At 40.8% G+C, this 27,954-nt stretch overlaps 1 protein-coding gene across 4 annotated transcripts in view; it reads left to right on the forward strand.

Moving 5' to 3' along the window:
- The first annotated feature begins 3,299 nt into the window (after positions 1 to 3,299).
- Positions 3,300 to 27,954, forward strand: part of TRAF3IP1 (TRAF3 interacting protein 1) — a 45,587-nt gene continuing 20,932 nt past the window's right edge. Inside the window, exons 1-8 of one of the 4 annotated variants that reach the window (XM_040604470.1) lie at positions 3,300 to 3,474; positions 4,264 to 4,332; positions 8,606 to 8,767; positions 10,635 to 10,775; positions 10,943 to 11,410; positions 12,578 to 12,655; positions 19,691 to 19,766; positions 25,036 to 25,134. In XM_040604470.1, the coding sequence (XP_040460404.1) occupies positions 3,352 to 3,474; positions 4,264 to 4,332; positions 8,606 to 8,767; positions 10,635 to 10,775; positions 10,943 to 11,410; positions 12,578 to 12,655; positions 19,691 to 19,766; positions 25,036 to 25,134 (1,216 nt within the window). In that variant the 5' untranslated portion in view covers positions 3,300 to 3,351. Of the gene's footprint in view, positions 3,475 to 3,755; positions 3,844 to 4,263; positions 4,333 to 6,754; positions 7,846 to 8,605; positions 8,768 to 10,634; positions 10,776 to 10,942; positions 11,411 to 12,577; positions 12,656 to 19,690; positions 19,767 to 25,035; positions 25,135 to 27,954 lie in introns of those variants that run through there. The other 3 variants (XM_040604471.1, XM_040604472.1, XM_040604473.1) reach the window with 3 other exon arrangements.

Consider the following 27,954-nt stretch of genomic DNA (forward strand, 5'->3'; position numbering starts at 1 on the left):
CATGAACTTGAGGACCTTTTCCAACCTAAACAATTATAACTCTAAAAGACTTACGGCTTAAAAAAAAGAGGGGAGGAAGAAAGAAAAAAAAGAAATTGTGCTGTGGAAAACTTGCAATAAGTACCAGGTAGCTAGGCACATGCAAGAGAAACTTAAATGTATTTGTAATTTAAGCATCCTTTCAGAATGACACTGATTGGGGTAAAGAAAAGTTTGTAAACACTAGCAAAGAAAATTCTTCTCTTAATCATAAAGCCATTAAGATAAACTGTTACTTAAAAATCAGGGAGTGTTGCCTGATTCTAGGTATCTATTGCACCACGGGGTGCACTGAGTTCTTGTGACCATGGCTCCTCTGCAGAGGCCTGTGACAGAGGGTGCAAGGATGGTACCTGTGTGCCGTGTCTCTCAGCACTCCCAGAGCTGTTGTCCCAGCCTACATGTGGGGATCAGTACTGCGTCTGGCTCAGAGCTCTGTGTGCAGGAGCACCTTCACGTGTCTCCTGTTTTCAATCACTGCGGAGAGAGCGCTGAAGATACTAAGAATGACAGGGAAGATTCCTACCTCTGTGCAGCTGAAGGCCAGAAATCAAAGCTATTCTGGACAGATAGACTTCTAAAAGGTCTTTAAAAATATGTTATTTTTCTTTCAATTTTAATGTGTAGTTTTGAGTAGTGATTTTGCTTTGGCAACAGCAATTAGCTTCTAGAAAATACAAAGCCACTGACTTGGGAAAATGATTTATTTTCTTCTCCTTTGACTATTTTTGTCAACTCCTGTTGATAGCAAAAGTGCATATAATGCCGCATTTTAATCAGCGCTCCAGGGACAGAGTGCCATGAGAGTAGACCAGTTTGATGGAGCTGGTGGATGGCACAGATCGCTGCATTTTGCAGGCATCCTGTGAGGTTCGAAGCTTTGAGTGTCAGACAAAAATTTGTGTGCTGCTGAGGTGGAAAGACTAGAAAAAGGACTGTGAACTGAATTCGATTGTTAGGCTGCTGGTCTGTGGGATGGATTTGTTCTGTTAACATTAGCTTTTGCATCTAGCTGATCCCAACTTGCTATGATCTGGGGATTGAGACCTCAGGAAAAAGTCCTCTTAAGTGTTATTGAAGTGGGCAGCCAGAAGAGGGGAGTGCAGAGACACCAACCCTTAGGAATTAATTCCAGTCCTTGCAGAATATGTTTACAATCCTGCACAACTACAAACTGTTTGGTTTGCTGTTCTTTTTTTTTTGAGTCTTAAAACGGAGAAAGCCAGTGAAGCATGAAAACCTGCTAATATTTATCATAGCAACAAAAATCTTGTTCTAAGATAATGCAGTCAGTATATCCTTCCATATTACTATTACTACATATTACTGTTCCTGACACCAGTATCCTCAGTTTGAACTGTGTTTTTGACTGAGACAGAAGGTGCTTTCTGTTGTCAAGCTGCATCTATATTTTACAGCAGCATTTGGTAGCTCAGCTGATAGAGGCTGGAAACTGTATATATACATGTGTGCACTTAAGCTACTGAGTTCATAAGGTTATTTGAAGCTGGAGACAGTATCCTGCTGTTTGTGGTATGTAAAAAGAATCGGAGGTGGGGAGCTTTACATTCCTGCTGCTGGGCCTTGAATATTTGACCAGCAATATGTACCGTGGTGCTGTCCTGCTGCTTTCCAGCCTATTTCTGCAAAGTAGTTCTGCTATATGAAGTCAGACTAGTGGCTGGAAAGGTCAGAGTCACTTCCTCCAGGAGGAGGCAAAGCTTGGAGGAGAAGGCAATATGCATGGATGTCTATCCCTGCTTGTGATGATGAAGTGCTCAAAACAGCCAGCTTCTCTGCGACCCTTTTGGTGTTAGGATGGCTTTTGGTGCGTGTTGGAGATCTTGAGCCACAGGGTACACTGCTTTGTCTCTTATTGATGTTGTGTGGTCAGCTGAATTTCCTACTGACGTTTTCAGGAGGATTGGTCTTGGCTTGCCCGGTGTTTCTGAACAATTCTTGTCCAAGGTCCTCAAACAGACTAGGTCTCCAGACTAAACTTAAAGCTTTCTGGTTTATGGTCTTAGGGTAATTCTTTTGATTCCAGTGCCTGCCTCTAGGTCTGTAGGGATTCGTGGAGATTTTGTGGGTTGCTAGCTTTTGGTTCTTCAGTTAAATTGAGCCATGCTTCCTTGGGGTACTACCTCTTCAGCAAAATGAGCATGCCAAAGGCCAAATTTAACAAAACCCCTGAGAGTCCTTCTCAGACATCTCAGATGCTTTGTAGAGAGCTGGTGGCAGAAATCCAGATAAACCACACAATTCCAAAACAAACAACCCTCTTCCCCAGTGCAGTTTCTTCCCAGTCTTCTTGCTTCCTCTGAGACTTTCCGATGCCCTTGGATGTAGAAGCTGTCAACACCTCCTCTTCTTCCCAGGCTCACCAGATCTTGTAGTCACAGCCTGTCTGGGAAAGTCAACAACCCACCAGTGTGTTGTGTTTGGGGAAGACAAAAATCACTTCCTTGTAACCACCTGCTCTCAGGAGCCCAGATGTAATTACCTGGTCAATGTGGAAGCTGTCTGCTTCCTTTGCTGAAAAAATAACCTATATTTTTGTCTGAACTAATACCAGCTAAATTTGCTTTGTAACATCTCTTTCTCTTCCCAAATTTGATTCATTCTTCTAAGGTTGTTCAGAAAGGCAGGTAAGCTGAAGCACAGCAGCACGGCCCCCTTGCGGCCCTGTTGAAGTTCAGCTTTCAAACACTAATGGTAGCGACTGGCTGAGCAGAAAAGCAGCATTTTCTTTCTCAGGTTCCCAAGCCTGGTCAGGGAGATGGGCAGCAACCTGGAGGCTAGGCACAGCCAGGTTTTCACTTGTTGATGGGGGCTATGACGGGGCAAGGACGAAGCGGGTTGCAGGGAAGGTTGCCTGGTGGCAATGGGCCTGCAGGGGCTGAGGACAGTGCTAGGGGTCCTGTGCTCTTCTGTAGGGGCCTTGGCCTGGCTTTGCTAGGGAGTGTGATGTGGGATCAGGCAATCTGGATGTTACCTCATTCTTCCCCATCCATCACTCTTACTTTCTACTTCTTTATTTCAATAATAAAAAAACCCAAAACAACAAACACCAAAAAGTACAATGGAGTTTGAGCACTGTTTATCTGCTGATTATTCACATAAAGGCGCTGGGGTGTGACTAGCCGTCCGGGGCCGCCTCCCTCGGGCCCGGGCCTACCCCGGCCGGTTGCTAGGGCCGCGCTGAGCCTAGCAACCCCTCCTCGGCCGCTGCGCTTGCGCAGTGAGGCGCGGCGCGCCGCGGGGCAGGCCGGGAATGCCCGGAGCCGCCTCCGGCGCGGTCCCGCCGCCGCTATGAACGAGGCCGTGGTGCGGCGGACGCAGGAGTCCCTGGGCCGAGTGATCCGCAAGCCGCCGCTGACGGACCGGCTGCTGAGTAAGCCGCCCTTCCGCTACCTGCACGACGTGATCACCGAGGTGGGCCGGGAACCGGCCTGCGGGCCCGCTCCGCTGTTGCTAGGCAACAGGGCCTGCCTGCGGGCTCGGCCGCCCCCTGGCGGGCGGGGGTGTGCCTGCCGCGGCAGGGGGGAGAGGGGGTCCCCCGGGCGGGGGGCTGCGGGGGGCCCTGAGGCCCCTTGACTCGGGGGTGGGGGGGGGGGGGGGCTGTCCCCGTCACCGTCCCGCGGCCTGGCGGGGCTGGTGCACACCAGGACACTGCTGCTGGGGGGGGACGCTGAGTAGCAAGTAAATCTTGTCGGGTTTGGGGCGGCTGGTTGTGGGTATGACCTGACGAGGGCCTGACCCTCCTCGGGCTGCTGTGCCTTTGATCCTCCGTGAAACCTGCTGGTAGGTTATTTTCCCATCTCCCGTTAAAAAAAAACCACACACCCACCTGTCTTAATTTTAACGTTTACCGAGTTGCCGCTTTATAGATAGTCACATATAAAGAAGTCAATAAAGGAGTAATGCAGAGCTGTGGTTAAAGTGCAAATGCAGGTCTTTACGTTGTGAGTCTCCTGGATTCACCAACCATCAAGGTTAAAGATGGAATTAAGTAAGAAGGGAGGCTTGAGCGGTAAGCAAGGATTAAGTCTTGTCGCAGAGCATGTTCAGAGACACAGCAGGCCTCTGAATCTGCTCTAGAAACAGTTCTCAACAAAGTATCATCTCTGCAAGCAAATAAGGCCAATATATTTCCTATTGCTACACAGGCTTTATTGAACAGAGGCCTTCAAGTGTACTTACTGTTTTTCTTCTATTTTGAAGGTAATTAGAGTGACGGGTTTTATGAAAGGACTTTACACGGATTTTGAATTGAAATCAGATAATGTTAAGGTGGGTATGAAACTTCCTGATTTATTTAGCTTTAATATTAGTATTCTTTGAAACTTGCCCAAAGGTACTTTTGGTCTTTTCAGCATTTAATGTCAAGGACCTGTCTTTAGTCTTGTGCAGAAATTGTCAAAAGTATTGCCTATTGGTTATATTGTGCAACGCATGGGGTGAACCCCTGTAGATTGCATTTGTGGATGTGACACAAACAAGCTGTTGCGAGTAAACAACTGTTTCTGTACAGATTTCAAAACAACAAGTGTTAATCTATGATCACATCTAGGCTTCCAAAATACTATAGTAGTGTGGATGAAAAGAATCATTACGTAGCAAGGTTGCCTTGAAGTAGTTTGGCATTGATAATAGTAATTAGGCAGTAGTTTGGAATTGTTAATAAATCACAAACACTAGAAATCCACATACACTGTTTGAAAGAGTCTTGTGGTCTATCAATAGAATGTATGGTTTTAGATTTATTGCTTTATGTATGTGTGTATATAGTACACATATATAGCATAAATATTCATGCTTAATATCCCAGGACTTACTGAGGCATTTGTCTGTTATATGCATTCCACAATAGGTTTATTATGTTATACAAATAGCTAATTAGAGAAAGTTATTACTGACAAATGCTTTCCTTGAGTACAAAGGTTGACTTTAGTCTCTGCCTTTCCTCTCTTGTTCGTCTCTGCTGAGCTGATGCAGAGTTCTCCAACTACTGACTTGATTGGAAACTTTTCATGGCACTTATTCATGGCGAATAACATAGTGTTTGTATGTTGCTAGTTAGACAGCTACATCCTTTGGTGATTGTTTAACATAGCAACTGAAAGTATGAGGTCTATGGGCCTGGTTTGGCATCCATACAGCCAATTGCGTGGATGTTTTATGCGTTTCTTGCAGCTAATTATCAGTGTGATATATATGTTTATATTTCTGTAACTAAAATCTAAGCTATTTATACAATGGATCGTTGGTGTTTTTGGTACTGTGCCTGTTGAAGCTTGTCTGTAGTTCTGTGATGAAGAGCAGCTTAGCACATGCTGCCTGTTATTGGGACAGCACCATGCATTTTATTTGTGGGTTGAAAAAGCAGATTTCCTAGCAACTCCTGAGCAGGTCTTTGTTTGTATCCACATAATGTGATAGCTCTCGAGTTGCAGCAATCTTGAGTACCTCTCTGAGAATTTCTTTCACGGTCCATGAGATCATGGTTTTCAAGAGTTCAGGCAGAGATCAAAATGCTGTACTGTGGTGGAAAATGTTTCTAGCTTGTGTTCCTTTTTTCTGAACACTGGTCAGGAGAAAGGCTGGGCACTCCCAGGATGCTTCTTGCTGTGATTTCTGTTGGAGTTGTGGAAAATCAGAAGAGTAATCTTTATGCAGAGATGGAAGGTACCCATGGAGAGCTAGAGTTTGAGAGCAGCAGCTGGAGTCAATGTTGTGAATAGCTGTGTGCATTTCTATGTGAGGGTGATATGCTTTATGTAACACTAGGGAGAGATACTCACCTGGTGTGATGATTTGGCAGTAGATGCACAGACACGGAATAGGCAGGATGCTTTCAGAAAAAAGAAAAAGTTTGTACCCGCTGTGAAATAGTCCCAGTGCTGTAGTCCACACTCTTTGTGATGTGGGCTGGGGAGAACTGACAGGTGCTCTTTGCAGGCTGGCTGTGCTGTTGCCGGTCACGAGGTGTGTAGACTGATATTAAGCAAGACTAAAACTTGGTCCAGCCTCTGGTGGCTGGGGCTGGGTCCTGGTCTGGGCACCCCTTCTTATGCTGCGCAGCGTCATGTACGCACAAGCGCAGTGACCGTTTCTAATTTCAGCTTACCTCTCCCACCTGGACATAGCAGGTGGGTCCTGAAGTACCCACCATTTCTTCTGTGCTTTTTATGTCTCCACTGTTGGGGTAACACGTTCTGCTTGGATGGCTAATCCCCTCCTTCCGCACGGAAAGTTGTGTGAGGCAGGCTGAAAGCATCCCATGAGCCAGATCTGGCCTGCAGAGCACACACGTGGACCTCACTGGGTTCTAGTTTGTTCAAGGGATGTATAGTCATAGCAATCAACTGGAGAGGGATGCAAGGGGAATTTAAAGCATGAGGATTCCTTATTTGTTGGGACTTCTCCAAATACACCTCTTCTGCCAACTACAGTGGATGATACTGTCTGCCTGTTTATCAGAAAGGTTCATCTTGTTAGGTCTAGTAAAGTTGTTCCTTTTATAAATGGAAATACTGGCTATCAGGCTTGCTTGTTGAATCTTTTACATCAGCTATATATATATATATACACACACACACACACACAAATTTCTTTGTTTTTATATCTCCATATATAAAGTCCTACCAGTTGAAACAGGGGAGATACCTTTTTAAGAAATACTTTTTCTTGGATAGATTTTACAAGCTCTCAGCACTGTTTCAGATGTTTGTTTTTATTTTGATAGAATTTTGTTTACCGATGTAGGTGGGAGCCGTAGGTTTCTCATCGGGTTCATGAGGATTTCTTATATGGACAGAACACGCTGGTAATGTTAACTGCTGAAAATGATGAGGATGTAGGGTGAAATTTTAGATCTTTATTTAAAAACATGTTTGGTTTCAAATAGTGTCCTGTCTCCTTCCCTAAATTAATAGATGACATATGTCCTTGGAAGGATGGACAACTTTTAATAGAAGGAGGTTGCAGTATTTCCTTCCTTTCCTTTTTTATTTTTGAGTGCAGGGAGCACTGGTGAGGGTGAAGTGCTGCTGTAGTTAATGGAGACAATCTGAAAATCCCAGCTATGTGGCAGTTGTTTGTTTTAATCCGTTTGGAAGAATCGAAGACGGGAAGTACCCTGACTCTGGAGACTGTCTTCCCACGCGTTTGACTATCATGCACGTGCTTGCAGCAGAACCCAGTTCTTGTTTGTGGAGAGTGGCTCTGGGACTTGAGATACTACGTGAACGGCTCGGCTAAGCTTCGATGCCACAGGAATAGGTTGTGCTGCCAGGTGCCTGTAAAGAGTGTTGGCCTTGCTCAGCAGAGGAAATAGCGGCTTCTGTTGCTTGCCTCTGCACTGCTGTGTCTGTCAGATTTGATGCAGGTCATTCTGGATCTGTGCACCTGGACAGTAAGTGCAGTCCAGTATCGGGTGATTTACAGGATAATTACAACTGTTCCTTTTCTGAATTAACTGAAATGGCAGTGGTCCACTTCTCAGTTATCAGTTTGAATGCCACAGTTTATATTCTTTTAAACCAATGCCTGTTAAACATGAGTACAGAATTCTCATGTGGGTTTATTTTTTAACAGACTAGTGAAATCCTTTATCTCCACTCATGAGTCCAAAGGGTGAGTGAGTAGACTTCTGTGCTGGGCTGGTAAATAATCCTTTAATTTGATTATGTTTTATTAATAAACCCCCTTTTTTTTTCCTCTGCTGAGTATTCTACAGCTGCAGAGACTTCACACCATGATTTCATTCTCTGTGCCAGGAACCCTCCAGTAAAATTTTGATTGGTAGGGGGTTGTTTATTTTGTCTTTATTTTTTTTTCCCCCCCTATGATTTTGCATAATCACTAAAAGACATCATCTCTGCTGAAGGCCGCTTGGGAGAAGTTGTTTGTGAAGTATGGTTCTAAAACTAAAACACATCTGGTAATTGTGGAGATAAAAATATGTGCCTGTATCCCTTTCCCACTATCTTTCGTATGTTTTCTTTACTCACTGTTAAGTCTGGTTTGTAAAGTATGTGTGCAAGCATGTAAGACCCTCAGTTTAGACTCATGTTAGTCCTGTAACTTTGGGACTTCAATGCTGAAAAATATTCAGGGTAAGAACTGTCTTTCTGAGCAACATCTGCTGTAACAGTCCTGTTAGAACTCTCTAGTGATTCTTTTGGTAGTACTTGCAATCATTACTTAAATAAAACATCTTCTTTAATGTATAATGCTTCAAAATGGAGTGCTAAGCAGGTTTTAATAGCAGTCTTAAAATGCACTGAAGCTAAAAGATAACTTTGTCTTTTTAGTAAGTTTATACTTCCACTTCGGCCATTCTAGTTCAATGTTCGTCTGTTATCAAAGCTGTCATTTCTTAATTAGAAATAACTAACTATAAATCAGGTGCGGCCCTCTTTGCTGACCTTACAAACCGTGTGCTGCTCTTGTTGTACAGATACTGTCTGCAACTGTTCCTCCCATCAGTTTTTCTAGTCCTTAGGTGGTGTGTGGAATTACTTTAGAGTCTTGTTATTATTTTAAATTGCTCTTTTGCCAGGATAAAGATGCCAAAATCAGTTTCCTTCAGAAGGCAATTGATGCTGTTGTAATGGTAACAGGAGAGCCACTGTCAGTAAAACCAGCACGTGTCGTGGCTGGACACGAACCTGAAAAAACCAATGAATTTCTTCAAGCAATTGGGAAATGTTGCTTAAATAAGGTATGACATCACTAATATATTTTATGCACATACTGACATATTATCAGAGCTTATTTGTAACAGACTTTATTAATACTCAACTGCTATTTTTATTTACACAAGATAAATGGGTTACCACTTAAAACTATAACAACAGATGGATAGTATATGATCCTTAGTAGAGTTTGAGCCAGGTTCCCATGCAAATACGTTCTGGATATTTTAGTGCTTCTAATGTATACTGCTTTTTATTTTTCACTTTATTCACTGGTCATTTAATAACATTGGTTAGGTATGAAGAACATGAAGCTTCAGAACTTTTAAAATGTTGGGATGCAGACACATTAATTATATGACCAGATACTGCCACCTTTGACTTTAAAATTTCAGTCAAATTTCTAATTCTGTAATGAAAGTAATTTTTCCAGTGTGATGCTTTTTTTTTTACTTTTTCAATATGGAAATGCAGCAAAGGAGAACTTTGATAACCAGTTAAAAATAACTGCAGAGGCAATTATTAAAATAATTGTTGTATTAAAAGTAATGAGGATTCTTTGCTTATAGGTGTTACAGTGATTTTTTGAATATAAAGGTATTACCCAAAAACCTTGGATCAGTGAGTGTAAAGAAGCTGTGTATATTTAACTGTGAGATACTGCAGTGTTTATGGGCTGTCTGCAAGTTTAGTTTGGGTTACCTTTGACTGATAATCTACTCATTGAAATGTATGTTAAGTGGTTTTAATTAGTAGAGTGCTATGGCTTCTTCCTTATGAACTGCTTGAGACAGGGAAGGGGGAAACTGATAAACGTGCACAGAGTTTGTTTGAAAACATGCGTGATGGAACAGCTCTGCAGAATATTGCGATGAGATTTAATATCCAGAGGATATAGTCTACCCATCTGAACTAAAATAATCAGTCTCCTGGCTTTTATTGTGAAACAGAAGCTTGACGTGCATTGTGGAAAAGAGCCCCAAAAATGTGGATCAGTCTCTAGCCTGATACTTTAGTGCTGAGCTGACCGTACTGCTTGGAGTTACTTAGTTCAGGCAAGTGTTGCTAATGTGCAGAAGTTAGTGTCCAAATGTGAAAACCCACAAAATTTCATAGTTTTGCATTTATAAACCAGGAGAGAATTAGGAGTCTGCCCCCGGGGTAATATCAGTTTTAGTGATCTAAAAGCTGTTCCTGTTTCAGGAAGGAGAATTCCCTGACTGTGATTATTTTTTTTTCTTCTGTTTTTTTGTTAATGTAGTCAAATTTTCTACCATTTGGACACAAAAACTTGTCTTGCTGTCTAAATGATCTGATTAATAATTGCTTGTCTTATCAACAAATGAACCAGATGCAAAAACTTTTTAAACACTAACTGCAGCTTATTGGAAGTCGTTCTTAATGTAGTTTTCTTTAGTGACCATTGCTGATTGAGCAAGTATTGGGTGAAAGTGGAGTGGCCTAAGAATGGATGCGGATACAGATATGACACAGTATGGTTTTAAGAGTGTTTAATCAATCTAGCAGTTGTGGTATAAGGATTTGACAGTCATTTGCTTTACTATTTTGAAAAATATTTAAATTGTTGCAATGAGAATTGCTGTTGTACTGTAATACGTAAAAACCACCATATATTTATATAGCTCTGGTACATATAATCAAATAATTACAAGAATTACCAGGAGGTATTTGGCATAGAAGAGCATTATTACTCCTGTGAAAGAATGTTTCAGAAGAGCAGAAATACATGAGCTTTGTTTATTAAAAAGCAACACCCCCCCACCCCGAAACAAAAAAGCTCACCCAAGTCATGCTAATTACAAAGTTAGGAAGAAAGGAAGTATTTAATAGAGTAATTTACTCATTTCAATGATGTTTTCCTATTCCTTAAAGCTGTCCAGTGATTTTGCTGTAAAAAAGATCTTAGCTGGGGAAAGAGCTGATGCTAAAGGGAAACCTCCGTCCTCTAAATCTCGAGATAAAGAAAGCAGAGAGTCCAAACCAGAAGAACGAAAAAGCCATAGAGATAGAGAGGTAGGCATTTGCAACTTTTGTGGGGTACAAGGGCTACCACTCTTTATGGTTTGCTTTTTTGGTGTTTGGGTGTTGTTTTTTTAGCTTGCATTTTTGTCTGTGTAAAGTAACTGTGTGACTGAGTTGCTATGTATTGGAATTAATTTTTACTTTTAATTTCTTTTTAGGGCAGAGGAGACACTGAAATTAAAGACAGAAGCTCAAGCAGAGACAGAAAGCCCAAAGGAGATGTGAAAGAGAGTGAAGAAAGAGAAAAGCAAAGTGATAAACAGAAGGATAATGAAGACAGGCACAAAGACCCTGAAAGAGACACATTTAAGGAAGGAGAAAAACAAGAAAGGGAGAGAAACAAAAGCAGAACAACCAAGCAAGGAAGAGAAACAGAAAAAAACAAGGGAAAAGGAGACATAGAGCAAGAAGATGATCTTGAGCATGGTAAAGGACAGGAAAGAGAGAAGAAAAATGGAGGAAGAGAAAAGGACAAACTGAAAGGAAAAGACAAAGATAAGGCTAGGGACAGAGAACGAGAGAAAGACAGAGATAGAGGAAAAGATAAGGAAAGGGATAGACAAAGGGACAGAGAAAAAGATGGGGAGCATTTAAGAGAACATGGAAAGGATAAAGCAGAGAAAAAGGTAATTGAAATCTTCAGAGAATAACTTTCCACATGCTGTGGCAGGGACTGAGCCTTTGTTCTAATGACGTTGCGTACTTGTATTTCTGCACATGTAACAACTAAGTACTTCCTTTAACAGCAGTTACTCTTACGAAGTGAAAGTTTTGGTGTGGATTTGATCTGGTAAGAGTGTGACTGAGGCCATCTGTGTAACTTTGTGTCTCTGTCATATATCTTGGCTTGAGCCATCAGAGTCATCTGACAGTGCTTCTTGAACATCTAATAAGCAGTTTCTTTTCTGAAATCTGCATGTCTGAATTCTCCTGATCACATGAGATTGTTTGGCAGAGAGGTGGCATCGACTATTGGAACTCTGTACTTGTATCCTCATGTGCCTTCCCAGTAATGCATGCTGGTGTTGCAGCCATAGCTGGCTTTTAGGGAAGACGAGGTTGAAGAGAATTCCCTTTGAGCCACGACTAGTCTCTCTTGAGCTGGCTTCTTCTGTAGCAGGACACACAAGATGGCAGTTGCACATCTGTGTTTTTTTACCTGGCTTTCTAGATTGAGCTGTTTGCTTCCAGCTTGATTTTTTTCTTCTTTTTCTTTCCTTCAAAGGACTGTTGGGAAGCCCATCTAGATTCTTGTGAGGGTGCTCTGTTTGCACTGGACTCCACACGTTACATCCCCATACTTCAGGCCATCTCAGTGTGAAGTCCTGAACTGTCTTAACAGCCATCTCTTCATTGCCTTTAATTTTGTTCTCTTTATCTTCCCTCTTCCTCCTCAAAACATTTCCTGTTTTTCTTTTCTGTTCTGTTGCATGCTGGTTCATGGTAGAAATTGAGTATTGGCGGACATCAGAGATGCTTCTGTTAGGGGGTAGCTTCATTTTGTTATATGTGAGAAAGCAATTCTGGGCAGTACCTGTCTAAGTACTAAGAATCTAAAGGATTCTTGCCTTCCTGGTTTTTACTCGGAGAACAATGTTTAACTGCTGATCTTGCTCGGTTAGTCTGTTGTGCAGGGGTGGCAAGGTAAAGGGAGCAGGCAGGTGGATACGGTAGATTGATGCACATTGCGATGTGCTCAGTTCTACTCTGTGCTGATTTCCCCTTTCATGGTACTCGGGTAAGTAGCTCACTTCTCAGTACGCTCAATCTAAAGCAATTAATTTCTTTTTTAGTCTGCAGATTCTGAGGAATCCACACTTAGAAAAACGCAGAGGCCAACTAAAGACAGCAAGTGCCAGCCAGATAATGAGGTTAGTAGATCTGGGAAGGTGAATATTAAGTGTTGCGGTTTAGAATGATTTGGGAGTCTGCATGAAAGGAATGTAAGATTAAAAGGTAGGTAGATACCTGTTTTACAGCCCTAAAAGTTAATAAAATAGTTGCTTATCTGGTGGTTTGTTTTTTTGTGTGGTGTGTTTTTGGTTGGGTTTTTTTTTAATTTCTCTGAGCTTGGGAAAAAAGGTTACTCAGTTAATTTCGTTTTCCGAATTTTATTTCTGTGTATGGATATATTGGGTACTTCAGGAAGAATATGTATTTGTTCAAAGTTTTCTGTTTATTCCTCTGAATCTTTCCTCTAAAGCTGTTAGTTTGGGGAGTTTCTTCTACTTTAATGAAGTTACTGTTTTGGAAAAAGAGTGTCCAGCGTTGTGTATGGGCCCATGTTTTGCAGCTGGATGATGGTAGGGCAGAATAGCAACTCACTGATTGCCTCTGAACAGTAGCTGTTGCTTGTGATACCATTGCGTCTGCATCTGCTGCTTCCTGATGTCCTGAGGCAATTTGGGGACTTCTGGAGCCATATGGCTAAATATTTAAAGAGTGAGACTTCAGTAAATTAACTTAAAGCAGCTCAGGCTAGGAAAAAATAGGCAGGATCCCAAGTCTAGCAGGAGTCTCTGTTGAGAGTCTATGGGCCACTGACATCATTGTATCTTCTACATGAGATGACAAATTTATAGCTATTCTTTGACTGAAATCCAACCAAACTTTTTAAATTATTGGCACTTGGAGGGAGAGCTTATAAAATAGTTTTTAGCCTGAAGCAAATGTTCATGGCCAAGTTAAACTTCCTGCAAATTGGGTCTCTAATGGAAATTCTGAGCCTCATCCCAAACTATCGTAGTGCTCTTGGGCACCACAATAATACACTGGGGCAGTAAAATTTCATTTCCCGTCTTAAGTGCTTTTGGGAGCGATTCCAAGGCATGTGGGTTTATTACCTTAAATCTAGATGACATGCTTTCCTCTACTTGCTTGCGTAACAGTAGACACTGCTTAGTTTTTAGGTGGTGAAAACACGGACTTTAGACCAGTGCATGAAAAATGATCATCATCTTAAGACTGTGGAAGAGAGAAATGAAATGAAAATGTTCCCAATGAATTTTTAGAGCTAGAGAGTTAAGATAGCTGCACAAAGTGATTTAGAGGAAATTCCAGCATGAAATAATTGAAAAGTGCATCTCATGGGTTGGGGTAGATCTTCCTGTCCCCTCAGTAGTTTCACAGCAGGGTAATGCCTTTATTTCCAGGGATTTACCCTGATTTAAACTACTGTAACTCCGTTTAAGTCACATGGCAGTGAAACAAGTGTATTAAAAAGAAGGGAAGCAATTTATGTCTTCATGCACATGGAGAGTATTGAATCATATTTTTGTAGTGTCTGCTGCATATTTAATAAATGTTCAGCATCTGTCTTTAGCTTTTTGTACATACAAGTAAAACACTTCGAAGCAGCCCCTCTCAAGCAGTGGCTGATATGCCAGTACCTAACACATCACGTACTTTTTTTCTGCCCTAAGGATTAACCTCCTCTTCTTTTCTCATTTGTTCCTGTTGTGCTCATTTGCCAGTTTCCTCCGGCTCCTAGTCCTGCTGTCTTTATCCTCACGCTCCTAGCCACAGCTTTTCTTTCTTTCCAAGCCCAGTCTTACATCGCTTCACGTTGTAGTGAGCTATTTGTCTTCCACTTGACTTTTATCTTGATGCCTCCATATTTGAATCGGGTCCTTTTTTTCAGACACGCTGCTTGACAGCATAAGGACATGGAAATAGCGATGGGGAAAAAGCAGTGGGGAAATGGGAACTCTTACTTCATTTGAGATGTCCACGAATTTCAGGCTGAGTGGCTTTTATGCTGCATTTACTTTAGGGAAGAAATGTATTTAGATTTTTTTTTTCTGTATTCTACATGTACAGCAAAGCTATCACTTATTAGTTCCTGGCTTCGTTACTATGAGATTAGGAGTCTTCATATGATTCTGTCTGTATTCATGCAGGTCATAATTTTTCTTGCTGCTAATTATCAGAGGCCAGCTTTAAAATGCTACTGAAATTTTGTCAGGTCAGCTTTTTTTTTTTATAATTTTTCTGCTACTGAAGAGACTCTGTATGTTATCCACCATAGTCATCACATGGTATCTATAATTTTCTGGAACTAAAAGGAAGCAGGTATAAGTAGGAATTAAGAGGAGACATTTGGCTAACACATGGCAATCAGAAGACGACTACTTGTTGCTTCAAGGCTAGCTGTTGCATAGGACACTGTCTGTGATCAGAGGGAGTTGAGTTGTATCTTTCAGTGCTCAGTCTGTCTCAGGTAGAAGTCTTGTTTAAAAAGGACACTTCGTTAGCGTGACTTCTTGACCTTGTAAATAATAAAGGTAACTTTGTCTTTTGACAAAAGGTGATGCAGGGCACAGAGCCTCTGAGCGTATGGTGCTGTTTATATGAAAGTGGCTGCAGAACAGGTATGTCATTTACCCCTAAGGCCAAACACGTTGGAAAAGTCTCTTCTATTTTACAGATGGCTGCCGAAACTCTTGGCTAAAGCTTTTTGTAATATCCTGTCACTTTTGGCCACTTCTATAATGACTCTTATTTTTGCCCTACAAACGGTATTGCTCTGGAACTGGTCACCTGAATCAGCCTCTTAAGTCATATCTAATGAACTTCTATTGCTGTTGGAACTCATCTTGACTATATAATGAAACAACTACTGAATGAAAAAAAGACTTAACTGCCCTAGAAGCAGCAGAGAGAATCATTCCATGGAAATCTGCTGGACATGGCTCAAGTATTTTTGTTCTGGTGCTGTGAGTGACCCTTTCTTTTTGGTGTCAGTTGTTCATAACTGGCTCACACAATAGAGATCCATCATTAAAATGTACATCTTAAAAAGCAGGATTTTTCTAGTAGTTCTTTTTGTGTTTGAAAGGTTTTAATTAGCAGAAGCTAACACCAATAGAACACCATCTTGTGAGCCTTCATTTGAGGAAATAATTGCTCGATATTTTTCTAGTATGTTTTATCACCATAGCAGTCAAATTGACCTTACCAAATAGAGATCTTTCCTTGTTGCTGTTGTACACCAATAAATTCCGTCGTTTAGTAATGATAGCTGTTTTAGCAATAAATATTGGAAATACAGACAGCTTAAGTGAAAGGGCAAAGAAAGTGTTTGAGGGATACATAGCTTTCAGTAAAAGCATTAGAAATGAGCTGTGTTTATTTGTTGAAATAGTCTGTTGCATAAAATTATAAAATGTATTTGTATATGTAGTTGTATTTATGTAAAACTTACACACATACATGCTGTTTACAGTATACATGCAAGTACATCTCCTGGCACTGTAGGTCTAAATAGTGAAGGGCTGACTGAATTGGATTTCTGTTTGCAGACTTAATCCTTCTTTATTATTAGTGAACTAGCAGTAGATTTGATGAATTTGAGGGGAAAATCACAGTGACTGATTTCTATAATGAATTGTCCCCTTCCCTTGCTTGGGTGGGAGTGTTTTTTCTGCCTTTGACTCTGATGCATGGTGTGGCCATGGCTGGAGGAGATAGATACAAGCATGTACAGCATTAGTAATGTGCAGTGTAAAAGTCACTGACTGAAACTGGACACAACATCCTTTTGTGAATATAGATGTTGGTTGTTGCATGGAAAGGAGAACTAACAGTTTTGCAGGATGTCTTTTCAAAGCGTATTCCTCGTCCTCACCTGCTGAAATGTTAGAAATCATTGTTTTCTTATGTCTTAAAGTGAAAGTCAACCTATTTAAAGGTTAATAACAAGGACAAAGCAGCAGATCGGATGGTTTATAGCAGGCTGCTGTATGCTGTCCAAATAGAAGCTTAATTACTCAAAACTGGGAAGTGTGCATACGTCCATCTAGGATTCCACTTCAGTATGATTTTCCAGGATGGTGTGAGATGAAGTGTAAGATTTCTTTTTAATGACTCCAGTAACTGCTTTTCAAAGTCTTGAAGCCTATGAATTTTTAAGAAGAATGACCTCTTTTATCTCCCTTTGGAAAGACTCAAATCATAAATATTGTGGGATTTATGTTTTTGTGTGCTACCATAGTGATTAAATTTTAGCTTTTACTTTGCACCTGTTACCATTGTGCACGTGTGGCTATACAAAAACGTTAACTGGTGTTTGTAGTCATTACTTGACATAAATAAATGACTGAATCCACTCCTCCAGAAGCCTCAGCACCTATTCTCAACTCCTTCCCCACCTGTGCTAATAATTACATCACCCAAAGAGCTGCTGAAGTTTGAGTGTACCAGATGTGGCCTGCAGGCCTGTAGAGCCGCAGTCTGATGGTACATAAGCTTTACTTTTGCTCTTTGCATAGTGTTGTAATTGTGAAAGATGGTAGTAATTAAGACGAACTAGGATTAAGATTAACCACTTCAATATTAGCTATGTGTTTTGGACTTCTGCCTATTTTTCTTTATAACATGCCACTCTTTCCTAAAGAGTGAAACAAAAGTACGAATAGCTCTGGTTGTGGGTCAAATAATAATTGTAATGATCCAGTGAACATGGCATAATTGAAAACTAGTTTTATGTCAAAGCAGGACCACATACTGTCCATTTGGCTAGATTATTGTGAAGCATAGGATGTAGGGCTTTCTTTTGCCTGATTGAATACCTGAAATTCTGAGCATACACATTATGTTGCAATCATGGAGGTGAAGGAGATACAGTTTCTAAAGGACCTAAACTAACTGTGGAAGCTGACTCTTGCATAGACTGCTCACTTGCCCGTAGAACACCTCCCAACAGTTCAACTTCTCAGTTTATCCTGGTTTGCATACTGTGATTGTCTGTTGTTAATAAGCACTTCCCCTTTGTTTGTCAAGATATTCTTTTGAGCTTGTGGTGCTTTACAGCATATAAAAAAGCAACGTTTGCCTTCAAAGCAAACTTATCACCATGTTCCTGACATGTCAACTTCATTCCTGTCCTTCATGTAGCTGTGTCTCCATGGCCAGTGGGTGCATTGTAAGCTTGTAGAGGTGGATGTTTCTCTTGTGTGGTCACCTAAAGTAGTTTGTGTAAAAATGCCACTCTCCTATATTTTTCAATGTCTTGTGGTGTTGTTTTCCATTATGACATATATGGTCCACTGTCCTATATGCAAAATATTATGGAAAATGAATGTTTTTACATTGTTTAATTTGGCAGTTTTCTGTTACAGGTTACTGGAACATATAATATTAGCATTTGCATAGAAATGGAAGAGTTTGTAATTCTCATTTACCCATAGGGACATAATCAGCAGGACTGACAATAAATCTTGGATGCAAACTGCATGAATTATGTATTGGACACAAACTATAAAAAAAGCAGATAAGGAGGAAATCCTGTGAGATGCTAAATGTATTTCAGGGTTTTTGATAAGGTGCAGAGATGTATTATAGGGACAGAAGGCATGGAAACATAAAATGGTATTCTGTAAGTCACCTGTACTTCATTGGTTGTGTTCAGAGGCGGTTCCTTCCTGTTTAGCAACAAATATTGCTAATAAAATCAGGGAGTTGGGTAAAAGGACAGGAAAGTTATTAGAAGCATGAGTGGCTTGTTGGAAGCTACTGGTTTATTAGCACGTACAGTAATGTAAGAATCGGGAAGCCCTGCCTGTGTGCATAGTGGGCAGGACCCCATCGCTGGCTCCTTTCTCTGCATCTTCTGCTAGCCTGGAGTGGTGTCAGGGGCTGGACACCCTCTTTCCCACCCTGATCTCATATCCAGGAGTTTTGTTGAGCTGGCAGAAGTCCTCTTTTACACCTTGCACCTTCTCTGAAGGCGTTTGGTCCCCAGCTGTGCTTCAGGTAGAGCGAGCAGTAGATCTGTAGTATACCCTACCTATAGCAGCTCTTACGGATCTGCCTCTGCCTGCTTTTGCTATGATGTCGTTTTGAACCTTTTCGGAAGGCAAGTGCTGTAAGTGCATTCAGCCTCTCTGTGGTTACTACCTGTACGTAGGCTCAGTTATTCCTCGCAGTCCAGGTGGCCTTGTCTCCTGGGACCGGCGTTGCTCTCATCTCATGAGAAGCTGCTGCCTATGCACATCTTTTGCCCAACCTCCAGCTGAGTGGACCTGATGATTTAACTAGTTCCTTTCCAAGGATGTATGGCAGTTGATACATGTAACATCCAGAAAGTATTGTCAGTTAGGTGTTCTTGACTTCAGGCAGTGCAAGCTATATCCAGAGAAATAATTCTTGTGTGTGCTTGTTCATTTTCTGGTGTCTCTGAATCACTTCTGGACTAAGGTCAGAGCCCTTAGAAGTGTCGTCAATTTTCCTCAGTATGATCTTTTCCACTTTTGAACTCTTACCCTTCTTACTGTACCAGTTGTACCTTCAGATCATCCGTTACTTGTCTGCTGAACTTTCTGGCAAGACCCATTTCTTAGCTTGTCCAGGGAAGTTGCCATTTGAGTAAAGGACTATGCAAGTGTAATGGCACAGGGTTTTTTTTACCTTTTGCTTCTATTTTGGAGCGAAATTTAAAAGTCTTCCTGGCAGGTTAAAAAGGAACTGTGTATCTGGGATAGCTGAAACATAGGGGTGATTGTAAGCATCTTACTCCTTCCGGTAGCTCAGTGGTAGCTAACTAAGCATTGTATCCCAAGACCAGCAGTGGCATCGTAGATGTTCTATAGGTTTCACAAGATTGCTGTGCCTTGGATACTCTTAGTTCACATTTGGAAGCTGTCTTTACAATAATGAAATCTAATCATATAGGTTAATGGAAAAGGAAATAGCTAGCATTTATCCAGGAAAAATACCTGCAGACTTTGAAGAAAATGGACTTGACACATTATTGACCTTAAATATGTAGGTCAGTTTAAGTGAATATTTTTTTGTGTAATGCATATAGATTAAAAAGATATAGAAAAAAAAGATATAAAGTAAATCTTATATATAAAAAGTTATATAAAACTGTATAAATTTGTGGGGGTGTGTTTTTTTGTTTTTAGAGTGAAAGTCCTGCAGGAATATCAAGGCAGCCTTCAACGAAAGGATCAAGGCAACGCGCCAAACCCGGAGGAGAAGGTAACTAGAGGGAGGATATTATTTCTATTAAATGTGCTGGAGGGTTATTGAATAGGAATAGCATAAATACTTAAATATCTGTGTTGATTATTTTTGGTGCTTGTTTTGTACTCCCAGTCTGCATTTATGAATCCAATAGGCAATTTTTCTGCATGGATTTGATACATAGAAAGTAGTACTCAGTTCAGTTTGCTCATGTTCCTCGTGCACAACTGCAGGTATACGTTCAGTCTGCTCTTGATATTTGTGTTCTCCCTGAATGAGCTTTGTCAGTTGGTCAACAACTATTTCTTTTTCTGCTAGTTTCTCAGGAACTGTTTCTTTGCTTAGTAATCTAGCAAGTTTAGACAAATATGCTTTGCAAAACTTTGGCACTCTTTTCCCCTGTTACTGAGGATTAGTGAACGAACAGTATGTCTGAGTTGATGAAATCATTGCATGTTACCTTTACAGCACAGCAATATTCAGCACAGTATTTTTGTTTTAATAAGACTTAAGGTTGTTTAGTGAGATGAAAGACATTTGTGAGGCAAAATGTGCTTTCCTGAAGGGATAAATCATACAGCCATGAACCCTGAATTTGTAACTTTATCACTCACTAATATTTGGGAAGAGTGCTTTTTCCTAAATTTGGGTAGGGAATCCAGATTTCACTTATTTTCTGAGATTTTCATTTTGTTTCTCAAGAATCTGAAGTCTTAGCATTAGGTCTGGGGAAAATTTGGGTTTATTAATGAAAAGATCATAATTTGTCAAAAAAGCCTTCAACCAACAAAATAAAACCGTAAAACCAAGGCATGTTCCCTGAGATTAACTAAATACTGGCCAGTGCATGAAAGATTTTCCCTGGATATTTGTTTGGCAAGCAGTACATTAAACCATTCACGTTGGTGTTAACACTTTCTGGGGTTTCTTCTGTGAAAAAATGGCTGGGTGAATTCAAGATGAGCCAAACCTTTCTGAGTGATTTCCGTAGCCTGAGACACTTACAATATTCCAGGTATAAGGTGAAGATAAGGTGTTAAGCAAAACCTCTAGCAGCTTACTGCTCATTTGATGATTAGAGAAGATTCCTCTTGAGTATTGAAATAACAGCACATGTTTGTAGATCTTTGACTTTCTCCAATGTCTGTCGTTACAGCTGTGGTCAGCTGTATTGCACCTGGGCTGGCGTAAGCCTAGGACCTTGTGATTTGAGGTGGAACAGGGAGGGTGAACTGGCTGTCATCAGTACTGAATCCTATCCTACGTCATCTTCCACAGTAGCTCAGCCGGCTGTAAGGAACCAAGCTTTGCTCCATTTCCGCCGAGAGTGCCGGGGAAGGATGGACAGATACTTATTTGTTACAGGGGAATTACCAGCGGGAAATGAAAATCTGTAAAAGGCCCATCTTTCTGTGCCGGCCAGAGTCACCCCCAGGAGCGGTTTGGCCACCCCCCTGAGTCTTGACAGTAGATGGGGCGGTAGCTTTATAGTCATCTCATCCTTACTTCAGTGCGAAGTCTGTCAAGACTGTCACTTGTGATAACAGAGCTGTGGTACCTCTGCTTGTCCATTAGGAAGTGTATTGATATAAACAGCAATTGTATTGATTGCGGGCCATTTTACCGGCCTTTCGATGACAACCTTTTCTGAGTCTTTGTTGAATGCAGCTATTTGACAGATAGTACAGGCATCCATAAACGCCTCTCCTCATCTGCTTCACACCTGCATTAGTCATTGCTCTGTCTCTTTGGACAAGATTTAAGTGACGATTTAAGTGTTGAAACGGTTTTAGCTGAGTTTAATAGACAGTTAGGTGAGGCTTTGCAAATAAGTGAGTGATTTTATTTCGTCTGTTAAGGTGCTTCATTGCAATTGATTATTTCACCAGCTTTTGAATGTAAGTGTATTAAATATTGTATTTGCATACTAACTAGAAACTAGATTCTCTTCAGAATATTCTGAGTACTTAGTAGTTTCACATCGGGAAGAAAGGAATCTAAACTTAAGACTGATAGCTCTTTATATAATAAAACCAAGACGAGGTGCCTAGAAAAACATATAGGTAAAGAATAAAACTGGCTGATACCTAGACCTTATACAACAATAACATAACTGCAATTTCTGTCTGTATTTAAATGCCTTTTTCCCCCTACTCTTGTTTCAGTGACCTAATTATTTACTGAGATTCAAATTTTATTTCAATGCTTTTGTGCCCTGGGTACTGATATGTTATTTCTAATGAAGTCGTCACTGTACATCAATCAGTTTAATATCTTTGTTCAGAAGATACAGTAACATTTGTGAATTGATACAGTTTAAAACACCTAATTCTGGCTAAGGACTGGTGCTGTTTAGACTAATGAAGTCTAAAGTGAATAACTTCATACACTTAATCTGCCAGCGTCGCTATTATTTATTTATGTGAAGAGCTTGATGTTAGTGTGTCTTCCCAAGCACCCACGTTTTCTTTAAGTTTCTGTTCTATTAGGTTTTCTGTGTGTCTGCAGCAAAACACTGAAGTTATATCAAGACTTTAGTAATGTTTTCAGAACAATTGGTAACCATATTTTCAAAAGGACTCGGGGAAAAAATTAGAAATATGTTTAGGCACTTTACCTTGGGAAAGATCTGGCACTTTGGATATGAATGTCTGTTGACTTAGGAGCTTAATTCAAGTTGGTGCTTGAAAATTGAAAATTTTACGTCGCATCTCAAGTACTTATGTGCTGTGAGGTTTTAATAATTTTGCAGCTGAAAAATACAGTCTGGATTCCATTAAATATAGTCTTATTTTACTACTTAGTGATCCTATAACTTTTTTTATTTCCCAAGGTTTGAATATTTAGTTTATAACCTGAACTGGCACTAAATTACAGCAACCAGACACACCCCATTTTATAGGATTGCCCCTTCCTTAAAATCAGAATCCAGTTTTTCTGATAAATATGGTTAACAGCTTATCCTGTGTTTTGGCTTTAAGGTAAATATTTAAAAATACTCATCTTAGGTGATGCAGGAAGCCAGTACACTCAAATTCCAGTTTACCTAAGTGATAAATACTTTGGGGTGTAAGCCCTCTTTTTGTTCTGGTGCAGCAGAACTGCAGTAGGTGAGTAGGGCTCATAGGTTTTCCGGGAAATAATCCAGAGGGTAGTAAAAACTTTTTGGGACTATGCTCAAGCCTGTTGCACGCTGGTCTCTGTAGTTACTGGTGATGATGATCGAAGCTTTCTAGATTTTCTTATGGTAACTGGAAATAAAGGCACACCAGGAGAACACAAAAGGGCTAGTGTCAAGACTAGATTTTAATAAACAAAACTGAAGTGGTGAATGGAGGACTAGTTAAGCAAAACCGGATATACTTGCTATCCTGGTAATTGAAACAAGTCACAGTAGCATTTCTTTACGTGTTGCTAACAAATCCCTAATGGTATTAGAGAAAATGGTTTATTGTAGTTTCTTTTTCTTTTTTAATAGTTAATGTTACATTTATTAGTACTCAGGCAATGACTGCTTTTGTAGTTGCAACATGTCTCGCTGCAAAAATTGTATCAAGCAATAGAGACCGTTTTTGCTAGTTTAGAAGTTGATTGATATATAAAAAAACCTACGCTCTATTTACTTTGCAGTTGCTCTTAATTGAAATCTGAACAGGCTTGCTTTCAGACACTGAATTACTTTCTCAATGGAAATGGAGTGCTTCACTTTCCACTGTTAGTTTGGCTTTTCTGCTAAGCACACACCTTATGGGCGACTTGAAGCACTGCTGTGTAGGTCAGTGATGAACGTTTAAAAGCTAGTTTCAGTTTTTAACTGACAATTCATCCTGCCCTTAGTTGGCACAGGTAAATGAAATTGCTGGTTGAGCTTTCTTTGCTGTGTGTTAATCTCCTCCTAAACTAGTAGAACTCAGCGTTTCTGCTGCAATGGCCTGCCTGTCTTTGTGGATGCTTCCTGTGGCATGGCTGGAGGAGTAGATCATCTGCTACTGATCTGTATGTCCTGAAAGCTTCAGCTTTATACTCCATGCAGTGATTTTGTCACTGATTTTGGAAGTATTGGATGCTTCAACCCAAGCCTTAGGCAGGGGTCTATCTAGTAAATCTTTTCCTGTGCTATCAAAACTGTTTCCTCATTTGTTCTGGTGGTAGAAATGTTACCTGAGGTGTCCTGACTGTAGACAGGGGCCCTGTGAATCTGTTCTTTTGCATTACAATTGTTACCTGTTTGCAGATCAGGAGATTTGGAAGTGCTGGATTCGGTTCCTGGGCAGCACTTTGAGTGCCTCTGTTTTAAACACGCATGGTTTCTGTATCTGTAATATTGCCTATTTCTTACTTTATCCTGCTTCTGCTGCATTTTGAGGAGTGTGAGAATTGAACATATTACCCCAAGTGAAGGGGTGTGTGTATATATATATTTAATGATAAGACTAATGCTAAATATTCTACCCATTCTGTACATATCTGATAAACTGAATAGTTTAACATTTCTTGACCATCTGTGTTCAATGCAGAGGTATATTTTCAGGAATGATGCACAAATGGTGCTGAATCGTCTCTCCTTTGCATCTCTGTCCTGAATGTCTCTTCTACCCGAGCAGATAATTTAGAAATCAGATATATACCTGAATATTTCAACTTTCTTCCACTGTGTGTTACTTTGCTTTCGTCAACATCATCTTATTGCAGCTGGGGAAATTAATTTAAGATATTTGGTAGATGAAATTATCTCCCCCCACCCCCTGGAAAAAAAACCCTGTTTTAAGTAGCATCAGAAGTGAACAGCATTTGTGGACTAGGCTCTATTGCATTACCAGCAAGTTGTGGAGCTCAGCTACCAGAAATGAGCTCTTCTTGCTTGCAATTTCTTAATGGCTTTAGTATGAAATGTGTTTAAAGCTAAAGCCTTTGAAACAAACCGAAGTGCATTATGCATCCCAAGTAATATACAAAAGATATTGTGTATTTTAGCAGCAACTTAGGCTTTATTAGATAAATTTTGTATTCTTTCACCAGCTATCAGGCTAATAAATTATATCTGTAAATAGTTTCTGAATTGAAGAAGTTGGCTTTAGTTTGCAGTAATATAAGGAGTTCAATCTGCAGTTATGTAAAAAGTCTTTGTGAACTCTGAATGTTGTTTATTTACACTCAAGTTGGTTTATTAAACCAGGATAGCCCTTAAATAAATAGTAAGTGTAACAGGTATTTGGCATGGCTTTTTATTTTAAATGGTTATTGTATCTTTGGTTTCATTTGACTATAAACTGTTTTGTTATAGGAACTGTGGAAATGAAGAGCACGGCAGATAGGATTTCAGAGGACAGTGGTGCTAAATTGCAAGAGAAAGCTGAAACAGGACTTGCAGTAAAACAGGAAGGTAAGGAGGATAAAAACTTGACTGCCTTGGAAAGTCTAACTTAAGTGCTTTGGGATTGAGCTTGAATCCATGCAGCTAAATGATTTAAGGAGGGTGATTTACACTTAATCCAACTGCTGCCTTGTGTTTTAATCACATCCTGCGATTAATGTCCTCGTTTGGAAAATGGATGTTCCCTGATAAAAGTTACTTTTATTTTCTGTTTCTTTACTCTTATGCATGTTTTCAAAGACACAGTACTTACAGTGTCCCAAGGAGAATGCAGGGCTGCTGCGCCTGAATCCCTGGGTGACTGGTGCTATGTAAGAACTGAGTCACTGCATGTTGCCTTTTTGTAAAAATATTTGAGAGTCTTAGTGTTTGCATTTTACAGGATTTCAGAGGAAAATTCCATCTCTGCATTCTTATTTCTCCATATTTTTTTTCGAGTTGTATATAGCTCCCAAGATATACATTGTTAATGAGGTATTTGTATCCAGCTACAATGTACATGGAGCCATAGAAGCAAAATGTAGGAGGAAGAACTGAGATTTAAGAAAAAAGCTAAGTTTTTGTTTTCTCCAGATCCAGATGCTTGACCTAGTTGGGAGAGTTGACAGCACATATGTGGGAGGTCAAAGGCTGTTTCCCAGTCCACCTGTGTCCTTCAGGGCCTCATAGCTGTGTCAGTCTAATGAAATGTAGACAGTTGGCCAAGACATTTGTGTGACCTTACACAACTGACAGAACTTCCATGCTAATTCCTTTTAATCTTTTGAAGCTGTCTTGTCTATTAGAGTGTATCTGTTATGGAATATAACTTTATATTCCTCTATTTATAATTTGAATGTATGTAAGGGAAGTACCCCCAGGTTCATTAATGATTTGGATTGGATTCTCAAGCGGTATAAGAACCAAATATTTATTGACTGTTCTTTATTTTTCAGCTTTATTCAATAAGATAGTGTAACATAGTAATGCATTGGTGAACCTTAATTTTCTGTAAGCGTAAATAGTTATTCATGCATTTAATAGCTTTCACAGTTGGAATGTGAAATCAATTATGGCAGTCGATAAGAACAGTCATTGCAGGTAGCCAAGTTGGATGCTATTTGCAATAGTCATAAGTCAGTGATCACCTGTCCCTTCTTGCTGTGTTCATGTGTCTTTAACTGCAAGTGAAGATTTCCAAAGGAAGAATCATTTATAGGATTTTAAAACTGTCGTTTACTGGCTGAAATAAACTTATTTTCCTGGATCTTCTTGAGTATTATTTCTGCATTCTGCTTCAGTCTTGTATTCTGTTTCTGAGCATTCAAGCTCTGAATCTTTCCATTGTGTGGGGGTTTTTTTTGGTGTGGTTTGTTTTTTTTTTTTTTCTTTCTTTCTTTGTAAATGAGGATTTGTTGCATATCAGTTGTTCTCCCATGGTGTCCTCCATTAGCTCTGCCTGTTGGGGATTGTTTCAACTGCCTTAGTGCTTAATGATGGTGACAGTAGGGTTGAGTGTTTATGGGCAAGAAGGTGGGGGGGGGGGGGGGGGGTGGTGCAACAAGGCAGATATCCTAGTGGGAGTCTGTTACAGACCACCCAACCAGGATGAAGAGACGGATGAAACATTCTACAAGCTGCTGGGAGATGTCTCATGATCGCTAGCCCTTGTTCTTGTGGGGGACCTCAATTTACTGGATGTCCGCTGGAAATACAACACAGCGGAGAAGAAACAGTCCTCGGAGGTTCCTGGAGCATGTGGAAGAGAACTCCCTGACCCAGGCGGTCAGTGTGCCAACCCGGGAGATGCCCCGCTGGACTCGCTGTTTACAGACAGGGAAGGGCTGGTGGGCAGCGTGGTGGCTGGAGGATGTCTGGGGCATAGCAGGCATGAGATGAGTTCTTGATTCTCGGAAAAGTAAGGAAGGGGGGTCAGCTAGAGCTCAGGCTGGCTGCGGCCATAAAAGATAACAAAAAATGTGTTTACAAATACATTAGCAACAGAAGCAGGACCAAGGATAACGCGCATCCTTTATCGGATGTGGTGGGGAACATTGCCACAAAGCGTGAGAAAGAGGCTGAGGTACTTAATGCTTTCTTTGCCCCTGAGCTGGGAGACAGGGATGAGGAGCAGAATGAAGTCCCCACAGCCCAGGAGGACATGGCAGTGACCTGCTGCTCCACCTGGACACACCTAAGTCTATGGAGCCAGATGGGATGCACTGAGGGAGCTGGCAGAGGAGCTCACCAAGCCGCTCTCCATCATTTGTCAACAGCCCTGGCGAGCCAGGGAGGTCCCAGCCGACTGGAGCCTCAGGTGTGTGCTCATGCCCTCCTGCCGTTATGGGGGTACCACTGTCTTTAGACACGTGCACATAAATGTACTCACTATGGCAAGAAGGGAGGAAAGCTGTATGTTGTGGTCACTCTAGAAGTGTGGGACTGTATGAGGCTTTTTCTGATACTGATGATTATGTAAAATTTTCCTGAGCCTTTTAAAATTCTATAATGAGCTTTTTTTGGGCATTTCCTTGGTGCAGTTAATTACAAAAACCGTGAGAAGATAATGTTAAGATGCGCTTCTCTGTGGAGGAGTAATGACAGGCCCCTTTCTAAAGTTTATCTCAGAGTAACCTTAAGACGTTGTCACTCATTCAGCTGAGCTGTCACAGCCACCTACCATCCATCCGCAGAGAACTGGCGTATATGTAAAACCTGAACGTCCTTTCCACTGGCTTGGCACGGGGGCTGGGAGGGCAGCATCTCAAACAGCCGTGCGGATCCAGCTCTTCAGGCAGCGTGGGAATGCGTGTGCTAACGGGAGGGAGCGGGACGTTGAAGGCAGGAGTG

The sequence above is a fragment of the Falco naumanni genome, chromosome 8 (assembly GCF_017639655.2).
Source record: "Falco naumanni isolate bFalNau1 chromosome 8, bFalNau1.pat, whole genome shotgun sequence".
NCBI lineage: Eukaryota > Metazoa > Chordata > Aves > Falconiformes > Falconidae > Falco > Falco naumanni.